Here is a 10,664-nt window from a genome sequence, read left to right as displayed (position 1 = left end):
TTTTTTTTTTTTTTTTTCTTTTTAAGTCTCTGCCATCCTCTCCCCTACTCAGGTCAAAGTTCATAGCAGCATAACACAAAGTCCTCCATCAAGCCAGTGTTCTCTGCTTCGGGGGTCAGAGTTCACAGGTCAAGTTCAGTCCGTCCGAAGAATCATAGGAGGATGCTCACTGTCCTCCTCCAGCCGCAGAGCGCTGGCCTCCTCTTCCAGACATGCGCCGCCCACTGCTCCCAGCTCATCTGCATAGGCTGCAAAGAGATAGCACAGCCATGCTCAGGGGCTGGGAGGCAGGGAGGCTGAGAGGCTGTGAGGCAGGGAGGCTGTGAGACAGGGAGGCTGAGACGCAGGGAGGCTGTAAGGCAGGGAGGCTGTGAGGCAGGGAGGCTGAGAGGCAGGGAGGCTGGTTGGCAGGGAGGCTGAGAGGCAGGGAGACTGTGAGGCTGTGAGGCAGGGAGGCTGGGAGGCTGGTTGGCAGGGAGGCTGAGAGGCAGGGAGGCTGGTTGGCAGGGAGGCTGAGAGGCAGGGAGACTGTGAGGCTGTGAGGCAGGGAGGCTGGTTGGCAGGGAGGCTGAGAGGCAGGGAGGCTGGTTGGCAGGGAGGCTGAGAGGCAGGGAGACTGTGAGGCTGTGAGGCAGGGAGGCTGGGAGGCTGGTTGGCAGGGAGGCTGAGAGGCAGGGAGGCTGGTTGGGAGAGAGGCAGGGAGGTTGTGAGGCAGGAAGGCTGAGAGGCAGGGAGGCTGAGAGGCAGAGAGACTGTGAGGCTGTGAGGCAGGGAGGCAGGAAGGCTGGCAGGCAGGGTCCGGCAGCTGCAGGGGCCAGACCTGGACAGCTACAGGCTGCAGTGCACACTAAGACTGAACTGGGATCCCTCTCCGACTACAAGCTTTTTGTGGCCTTGGGCAGCTCAAGATGAAGTCTTTTATTTTCCAAAATTCATAAATGTCAAAAAAATGGCTGCACAGTAAATAGGGGCTTCCCGACTGACAGGCCACAAATTTTCCTCAGTGAACATGGAGGATGGGGATAGCTCTCGAATTGGTGATGCCGGACGCTCGACACCGGACGTTCAGTGCTTCACCTGAAAGGGCCACTTCCTCTCAGAGTCACGATGAGCACATACAGTCTTCTGTGTGAGCAAATCTACAGGATCGCCGACCTGAGGTCAAGCTGACTGTGGGGCGAAAGGGGGGGGATGGCTGGATGGCCTCATCTGTCTGCATGCCGACCTCCCAGCTCCCGCGGCAGGAGGGCCCCCGAATGCAGGCCTACAATGCTGTCCTCCCGGGACCCGAGAGCTGAGGGGATGTCCCACCCATGCTCACTGAATGAGGACACAAGACCAAGGACACCTGCCTGGCGATGTCAGAATTCAGGGTCATATTTCAGCCAAGAGGCGGCCAGCCACGTGTACCTGAAGCAGCCTGAGCCATCGTGACTATTTTTCCTTCAAAAATGAAGAAAACGAATTCAGCCTGAAAGCCCCAGCTGACAAGAGCTCGCCTCTGAGCCTACCTGTCCCCTGCCCGAGGGAAAGCGGCAGGTGGGCCGTGCTGCTCAGGGAAGAGCGCCAAGCACGGGCCGCAGCGGGAGGGCCTGGCATCAGGGACCCTCCCGGCCACGGCACAGCCCTTACCGAGTCTGGTCGGAGACGAAGGCACGTGAGTACCTGTGGCGACAGCTGCGTTGTAGGTCTGGGTCACTAAGGGGCAGTCGTGAGAGGCTGAGTCTAAGATTTCATTGGTCGTCTCCATGCTGCCATCCAACCTGGAGGAAGCAGAGAAACACGGAAACCCTGAGGCAGGTCGGGGGTCCTGCCCACACCGCCTCGGGGGCCCGTGGGGCCAGACGTGCCACAGCAAAGGCAAGAGGCCGCGCCAGGTGGGTGCGCGTGTGCGCTCCTTGTGCTGGGCTCACTGTAAGCTCAACCCCGTGCGTCTGGTCACCTGGAGTGTCACCAAGATGTGCACATGGGAAGTCTGATGAAAAGAAGTGACACCACTGAGATAATCTTACTTTTGTAAGACTAAGGATCAGAAACACAATTCACTATTTAAAAAAACGCATCCACTTTCACCTGTTATAATTATAGTATTATAGTATCATTTTTAGAGAATTTCTGGATAGCTTTAAAGAAGCAAAACCAAAATCAAAGCGGCACTACTTCCCAATGAACAAATACTAATGCCTTCCTTTCAAAGAGGACACCTACATGTCACAGTGAGACAGCAGGCACTCCGGGAGCACGCACCACCCTGGGGAGGGCACCAAGAGCATCACCCCTTTCCTGCAATGTGCTAAGTTCCCGCCTCCGTCCACCCTGTCCCGTGCCGGCCACCTGTCCAATCTGTGCCCAGGCCGTGAACAGGACGCCAGCAGAGGTGCGGGACAGCGGGAGCGTGTGCGAGTGAGGCCTCCCAGCACAGGCCAGCTCCGCTGGATGCGTCCCTCTGTGCCACTGGCTTTTGAGGAGATGGCCGGCGCGAGGCCCACTTACTTGTGCTGCTTCATCAGGGTGCACTCGCCCCCCTCCTGGGGGTCCAGGTTGTACATGTACAAGTACCCGTCAGAAGCTCCCACCAGTAGCCGAGGAATCTTCTGAATTCTAGCGAGAACAAAATGGAGCCACATTCTAGGACCGCAACTCGCAGACAACGATCTCATCATACCAGCAGCCCTGCCTTCGGCAGAGCGGGAAGAAGCCCCACCCCCACCCCATACGAGCACAGAGCTAGTTCTGCGCGCCCGACGTACTATATACGAGTCAGGAGAAAGATCGCACCCGCTGTGCTGCTTGGGGCCGCAGCATCGAGGCCGAGGGGGACTTCGTGTGAATAAACACCGAAGCCCACAGGAGAACAGGTGCGCGTGAAATCAGTCTCACGGCTTCTCTATGACTAAGGGTAGGTATTTTCGTAAGTTTTTTCACCTGAGTTATTAGCTGCACAGAAAGGATGTAAAATAACATTTCTAAAATTCACGGAATCACAGAGATGTGCCATCACAGGATTTTCCAGACCGTACTTTCCTGCACGGCTGTACTTCGGACAATCCCACGAGGCTCGCGAGCCGCCACGTGTGTTGAGGCTGTACTCCAGAGCGACACCGACAGCCCCCACCTACGTTAACTAGTCGGTTCTGCAGGCCCCAAAGGGTTAAATACTGCCGACGTCCTACAGTTCTGACTGACGGTGTTTTTCATTGCCGTTATAAACATCCCAACGAACAGGGGAAGACTTTCTGGATCAGAACACCGCAGATGAATCATTCGGGTCTAGTAACGGTCAAGAGGCACTTGGGGGGGGGTTCCCTCCACCTCCACCAAGTCAAAGGCCTAAGTCTGTGGGTCGTTCCTGAACCGGGAGAAACCCAGCCGACCCCTAGCACCACCGTCTTCGGGGCTCTGCGACCAGGCTCCCCACTGGACAGACATCGGCAAATGGGAGAGAGGCAACCCCGTCCTTACTCACGTGGCCAGGGAGCAGATGTTCTTGTGGCCACAGAAAGGCAGGCGGACTGTAGCAAAGGCTCTGCCCTGGTTGAACATTTCTGTTACTTGGGAGGGCAAGTAGCTGGTGGAAGCCATGAGTACCTTCCCGAAGTACCCGGTCCAGGTGGTGGGCTCCTCCTGAGGTCTAGGGGAGGAACCGTCATCAGCTGTGTAACGGGGGACCCTTTACCAGAACGACCAGGTCCCACTCACAGGAGCAAGTATCAGCCCTGAAACTTGAAGAGGACTTCCCCGTACTGCAGGGAAAAGGGGTGCCGAGAATGAGAGCCGGGGAGCACTGGAGGTGCGTCTTCTGGGAAGGGTCCGAGGAGGCCCGTGAGGGTTGCTCCTGGGTGCTCTCCCAAGTAGGGCAGATGCTCAGCGCCCCCCCCACCAACTCTGCAGCAAATGTGAGGACGTACAGGGCCAAATTCATGATCCACCCCTCCCGCCCCAGATCTTTTGAATAGGAAGTCTCCAAATACCTTGTAAGTACAATCTCAAATCGTTCCCCGAGCCCGTTTCTGTTGTTATTCATTTTGCATATATTAAGTCATCTTAAATGTTCCTCTGAATAAGACAGCAAACCAACAGTACCCATCCTAGTTGGCCTTGTTAAAATTTAAGAAAAGAACCAGCCCTTCACCTTGTACATCCCTCACACAATTTCAATCAACTGCTTTAAAAACGGAAGCCGCCTGTGGGCAGCCCGGAGCCAGCACTCACTCCGAGAGGGCGACTACCCTTAAGTGCTTCCGTGGGTCTGGGCGGAGCGACGACTGGACAGGTGCAGGGACCCCAGGATGTACATCCTCACCGCCCCCCCGCCCCCGGCTTCATTTTCCAGGGAAGGCCATGTCCCTGCCGAGCCCGGATCTGGCGACGCTGACTGTAGGGCCAGCTCCAAGGTCTTTACAGGTAAAAAGGACTATGGGCAGGACAGTGTCTGTGCTGCTGTTCTCCTCCAGTCAGTGGAGAAGGGCCTTGTGTTTTCTAAAACGAATGTGTCTTTGCAACTCACTTTTCTTTCACAGTCTCGAGTTTGAAGATATGCACAGTCTCAGTGTTGCTGGACGCGGACAGGAACATGCTGTCCATGCTGAAGGCCAAGGAGCAGATGCTCACACACCTGGGGGCGAGCGGAGGGGCCGGGGTTACGGGGTCGCCCACAAGCCCTGGTGCCGGCGACTAGCAGCCTTTCTCCAGGGCTTTCAAAGTCAGAGAGGTTCCCAGCACAGGCATACTCGAGTCTACTGGTGTCTTTCTTATTCCTCTCCAGACATCTTTTCTTTGCCTTTGTTTTTTAAAGATTTTATTTATTTGAGAGTGAGAGAGAGAGAGCGAGCAAGCAGGGAGGAGGGGCAGCGGGAGAGGGAGGGGCAGGCTCCCCGCCGAGCAGAGAGCCCAGCTCGGGGCTCGCTCCCAGGACCCTGAGATCATGACCTGAGCCAAAGACAGACGCCTAACCAACTGAGTCACCCAGGCGCCCCTCCAGACATCTTTTCAAAAATTTTTCTGAAGAAAGGAAAATGTTTTAAAGGTAATGCCAAGTTAAGAGCAATTCTTTAATATTTTCTTAGCCAATTTTCTTTGAAATTCCAAATAGCAAAGGGAGTCAGGGCTTCATTAAACCATTTTTGGCCAAATTAGGCTGGATTTACAGCACTAAGGGCAGTAAAAGAAAATCCAATAATTTAAATTACAGCAATTCTTAACATGCAAGAAAGCAAACGGACAACCCTGAAAACTTTCAACATGCTAAGACTCTACAGTTGATCTTAAAAATCACCGTAAAAATCCCAAAGCCCCCAATAAACGTGCATCTCCTCACAGCCCTACAAGGACAAGGCACGTTTTGCCCTGACTGTACAGAGCTCGGGATAAATCAGGGACGGCGCTCACAGTGAGGTGTGAGTGCGGACGGTAAAGGTGCTGCGCGCAGGCGAGCCAGAGGAGCACGGGGGGCGGGGGGGGAAGGGGGGTTTCCACGAGAGGGTCGGGAGGGGCTCCCTGAGGCACAGACATTCGACTCAGACGTCAACAGCTCAGGAGTTGGCCCGGTCATGGCTGCGACACCAGCACAGGAGACCCCGTGCAGAGAGATCACTCCTTGGCGGAACCCCTGTTCAGTGTGGCCGGAGCTGGGAGCGACAGGGAAGACAGAGCTGAAAAAGCAGGGTGCAGGAGGCCGGGCTTAAAGACCAGGGCTGAGCGCTCTGGAGTTAGCCCTACCGGTGGCAGGTGGGCCCTGAAGGCTCCACACAGGGGTGTGCTCTGATTGTGCAGACACCCCCAAAGAGCAACCAGGCCACGGTCTGAAGAACAGACCGAGGGGGCCAACAGCAGAGACAAGGCGCAGGAGAGGTCAGACAGTGGCGATCCAAACTGGGCAGGCAGGGGTGCCGAGGAGATGGGGGTCGGTGGGACTGACCCGGGGCACCGACACCCCTGCTACCTGACTGGAAGGAAGGAAGGAACCAGTGTGGAGCCCCTCTGATTCAGCTGCTGGGTCAACGACAGTAGCAGGGGAGCGACGATGGGCAGACGGGGGCACATTCTGGCTGGTCGCTGGAGAGCCAGCATCAGGAAAGAGCTCAGGAGAGCAGCCCGGGCTACACATACAGGTGACGAGTCACCAGCACACAGACAAGATGGCGTAGGGGCCTGTGGGACTGCACGGAACAGGAGAGAGACTCCAGGCAGAAGTAAGATACGGGAAGAGGAAATACGGAAGCAGTAAAGGACGACAAGTCCAGAGTGGGGTGGTCTATGGAACACTACGGAAACAAGGAAAGAAACACAGGAGGCAGCGATGGGGAAGGGCTGGGGCATTTGGAGACAGGACCCTAAAGCACGCATGTGCCGTCTGTGGGAAGGACCCCGAGGACGAGAGGGAGCGGTGACACGGTGCCAGGTCCCCAGAGGTGGGGGCGGTCCTGGAACCCTTCCTGGCCCAGTTCCTGCCCTGAGGTGGGTACCCTCAGCTGCCCCTTGGGAATGGGGACCAGACCCCCTCAAACCAGTCCTGTGGCAGGGGATCCAGGCCTCAACAGGATGGATGTTCCTTCCTCCCGAGCGGGCATCAAGGAAGAGAGGGCTAAGTACAGAGCCGGCAAGTTGTACGGATGGACAGGGACGTTAAGTGGTGACGGGCTGGAGGGGGAGCTGGTGCAAGTCTTCAGGGTAGAGGAGCGGGACAGGAGCATGCCAGCCAGGTCAGTAAGTCACTGGCCTGCCACCTCGGAGCAGGGGGAGGAAGCCACGCGGCCCCACAGGGCCTGCTCAGGCCACTTCTTCTCGTTCAGTGGGACCACAAAGGAAAACCAGTCTGCTTTATAGAAGCGAGGACTCCAAAGCCTCCCCCGACATCCAGGTGGGTTGAAAGCACTTATGCATTTAAATGGGGGTTCCCAGGGCTGCTTTACGTCTCCACTTGTTGACCCAGAGAAAACAGAACTGAAGCCCCGGATACCAGCTCCAGATCAACTCCAAAGACTTACATATCTTACCTCTTAACTCCTCTCCGGAACTCAAAGAGTTTTTGTCCCTCTGGAATGGAGAATACCCTAATCACGGTCCCCTGTGACAGGTGGAAAAGGAAAGAAAAAAGGATTTTAACCGAGGAAACCCAGCCTGTCTCCTTCCCGTCAGACCCTGGAGGAAACGCGAGGGGCCCCCGCACATCCTCTGCGCACCAGCGGCACGGCACACTGTTCCGGCTTCCACCGCCTACTGCACGTTTCCTCTTTTCTGTAGATAGAGCCACCCTGGCTCACTGCTTCTCCCAAACACCAACAGCCGTGACATCACGTGTGCAACAGCGCCAGTTCTCCTAAGTCATGTGACGTTTCACCTCACACACATGACCCCTTGACATGCGGACTGCTCGTCGAGAGGCACCACCTAACTCAGCGGTCTGGCAGGTCCCCGGCCCCTGGCATCCTTTCTTGTACTTCAGGCTGAGCTACTGATTAGGGAAGCTTCGGGACCAGACAAAGGGGTCCAGCAGTGAGCAGTGAGCCGCTGCACTTCCCGGCGTGGAGGTGAGGTGTGCGGGAACCGCTAGAGTCCCTGCCTCCCCCAAAGTAACAGGGCCTTTGTGGATGGACAGTCTGGATGTGGGCATCTGGGGCAGTAAGTCAGAGGGAACAGCCAAGAAAGTGAACACAAATGGGACTTTCAACATTGAAATGCTAAAAGAAAACTAGCAAGCCACAGTAATACAACAGCACAACAAAGAGACTCCTAGAACAAAATGGAAAACCTGGAAACAGGCAGTATTTCAAATTCATGGGGCAGGAAGAACGACTCAACTAGACTCAACGACTCAACGTGTAACCTGACACCATACACATCTTGGAAGGTTCAAACTGTTTAGTATAAAAACCGTTAACATCGGATGTGTTTATAAATAGTAAAAATAAACAAACAGACTATTAACAACCTAATTATGGAACACCAGGAACACTTTCCTTTTCTTTAAAATGTTACTTAAAAGGGGAGCTTGGGTGGCTCAGTCCCTTAAGTGTTCAACTCTTGATTTCGGCTCAGGTCATGATCTCAGGGTTGTGGGATAGAGTCCAGAGTCCGGCTCCGTGCTCAGCGGGGAGTCTGCTGCAGACTCTCTCGCCCCCGCCCCCAACCCCTCGCCTGCGTGGGGGCACACATACATTCTCTCTCTTTTGCTAAATCTTTAAAATAAAATGTTTTTTAAAGGCAATGATTCTCTCTGGATAAAAGGATACCAAATGAATTTGCAATCCTTGAGAATTGGAAGGGTAAAAACAGCGCAATCACATACGAAAATAACCACGGCAAAGGTTTGATCCTTTATAGTCTCAATTTTCTTAGAGATTTTTTTAATGCATTACGGTGCATGATACTAATTAGCAGAGGGCTGTTGGTCCCAGCCTGACTGCGCTCCCTGAAAGCAGGATTAAGCAAGCACCTAGGGATGGCCCCAGCACCTAGCAGGATGGGGGAGGCCACCGGGGGGTTAAAAGCAAATCAAAAGATTGTTCTTCAAGGCCCAGGACAAAAAAGTTGTTCTATTTTTAATGGCCTTGAGATCCCACAAAGTGCTTTAGGGAGCTCCCAGGACTTAATGAGAACTATGGAGATGAGACTATTAACCAAGGGGGCCACTTCAGTAGAAATGGACAGGGCAACAGTGTCATCAGCCAGTGGTGTTTAAAAGCAAAGTCAGGCTGGGAGTCCAAGCCTCTGTCGCTGCCCAACGTGATGACTCTCAGCAAATTATTTAACGTCTCTGAGCCCTTGGTATGAAATGAGAAAGTGTTTACCTTGCTGAGGAGATGGAATGGGGTCATGAATGTAAAGGACCTGTATTCCCGAGGACTAAGTGATCCACAGACAGCAGTACCATTCTTATGAGAGTCAAGCACAGAGACCCAGGCAGGAAAGTTCGGGTGAGCGGACTTTTCTCGGATCTTATTTGGTTGGCTGGGCCAAGGGGAGAGGCAACTACTTTAGGTTTTTTTTTTTTTTTTTAAGATTTTATTTATTTATTCGACAGAGATAGAGACGGCCAGCGAGAGAGGGAACACAAGCAGGGGGAGTGGGAGAGGAAGAAGCAGGCTCATAGCGGAGGAGCCTGATGTGGGGCTTGATCCCATAACGCCAGGATCACGCCCTGAGCCAAAGGCAGACGCTTAACCGCTGTGCCACCCAGGCGCCCCTACTTTAGGTTTTTAGCGAGAAAGCATCAAAGCAAAACAAGACAAGTGAAAAGCTGGTACTGGTTACAGAGAGGAGGAATAAGCCAGAACAAACGGGATCGTCAAGAGCAAGGCCAGAGAATGGGAATTATGGAGACGAGAGGGCAGCAAAGGAACAAGGTGTAGCAGCCACACTAGGAAGAGCGCGAGGACCCTTTGCTGTCATGGAAGCTGGAGGGAAGGCCAAAGTCACTCTATCCTATGTGGAGAGAACTTTAAAAAGACCACATCCTTTTAACCCAGAAAGTTTGTCCATTGGACTCTTTCTTTTTTTTGGGGGGTGGGCGCGGAGGTGTAGAGGGAGAGAGAATCCTAAGCAGGCTCCTCGCCCAGTGTGGAGCCCAATACGGAGCTCGATCTCATGACCCTGAGATCGTGACCTGAGCCGAAATCAAGAGTCAGATGCTTCACTGACTGAGCCACCTTGGTGCCCAGTCACTGGAATCTCTCAAGTGAAAAAAGATCAACAGAAAAAGATTTGTATGTAAGAATTATCTATATTCTTAATCACCTATGTTCCAAATGTTATTATATTATTGCAACCTAACTATCAGGAACAATATAAACGTCCCCCAAGGGCAACGTTCAAGTAAACCGTGACTGAGTATTGTACAGCCATTAGAAGTGGTTTTTAACTTAGGGAGATCTAATTCATGCAGAGTGAAAGAGAATGGTAAGTTACCCGTACGGTATGATCACAATTTTGCTAAATAACAGAAAAAGAAGGAAAGGAAATATACTGAAATGTGTTCAGAGCCGCCCTGGCCAGAATTATGTCCGCGGCCCAGCACACGCTAGCGTGTCACCGAGAAGCTTGCTGGGGGCAGAGTTGTGATCTGTGCTTCTCGGGCAGCCAGTTGGCACAGACACTTGTTTGGTACCTTGACTGTGTGAGCAGCAGGGTGCCAACCCCCTGGAAGAGTCTCCTACCGGCCACGGCAGACGCACCTTCTCCGAGGCAGTGGCGAGCTTGGTGCCACTGGAGTCAAACGCCAGCGCCGCCAAAGGACTGTCGTGAGCCGGGATCATGTTCGCAGCTCTCTGAAAGGCAAACCCACCGTGACGTGGCCGCCACGCAGCGAGACCACACCCCACGCTGCCAATCGTCATCCGGCTGCAGTGCCTAGTGGCTGCGACCAAAACCCCATCCCGGTCAATACGAGAACCACATGCACCGGAATTACTGGGGGAGGGGCCCGAGTAAATGCTGCTCGAAACCCTCCAGAAAGCAGAGCACTTGTCCATGAAGTCTTTAGAGCTCTCGCCATTCCCCCAAACAGCCACACGGCCAGAAGCTCAGCGCCGGGGGAGCAAGGGCAGAAATCTGCAGGCAGAGGTCACCCAGACCCTGCTGAGCCAAGGAAAGGTGGACGCCCATGGGGCCACGGTGCTCGTTGCACAGAGCGGGAGTCGAGAGGAACCCCGGTACAAAAGGAGCCT

General features: G+C 54.1%; 1 protein-coding gene across 6 annotated transcripts in view; it reads right to left on the bottom strand.

The window, feature by feature from the left end:
* Positions 1-18: 18 nt before the first annotated feature.
* Positions 19-10,664, bottom strand: part of WIPI2 (WD repeat domain, phosphoinositide interacting 2) — a 34,680-nt gene continuing 24,034 nt past the window's right edge. For 2 of the 6 annotated variants that reach the window (XM_040634724.1, XM_040634729.1), the window contains 7 exons: positions 10,173-10,265; positions 6,996-7,066; positions 4,508-4,615; positions 3,467-3,631; positions 2,494-2,601; positions 1,633-1,763; positions 19-248 (listed from right to left, as the gene is read on the bottom strand). In XM_040634724.1, coding sequence (XP_040490658.1) covers positions 136-248; positions 1,633-1,763; positions 2,494-2,601; positions 3,467-3,631; positions 4,508-4,615; positions 6,996-7,066; positions 10,173-10,265 — 789 coding nt within the window. In that variant the 3' untranslated portion in view covers positions 19-135. Of the gene's footprint in view, positions 249-1,077; positions 1,171-1,259; positions 1,444-1,632; positions 1,764-2,493; positions 2,602-3,466; positions 3,632-4,507; positions 4,616-6,995; positions 7,067-10,172; positions 10,266-10,664 lie in introns of those variants that run through there. The other 4 variants (XM_040634726.1, XM_040634725.1, XM_040634727.1 and 1 more) reach the window with 4 other exon arrangements.

The sequence above is a fragment of the Ursus maritimus genome, unplaced genomic scaffold (genome assembly GCF_017311325.1).
Source record: "Ursus maritimus isolate PB19 unplaced genomic scaffold, ASM1731132v1 scaffold_2, whole genome shotgun sequence".
In the NCBI taxonomy this organism is placed as follows: domain Eukaryota; kingdom Metazoa; phylum Chordata; class Mammalia; order Carnivora; family Ursidae; genus Ursus; species Ursus maritimus.
The sequence above is the reverse complement of the archived record's forward strand: the minus strand, read 5'-3'. Positions and strand labels throughout refer to the sequence as shown.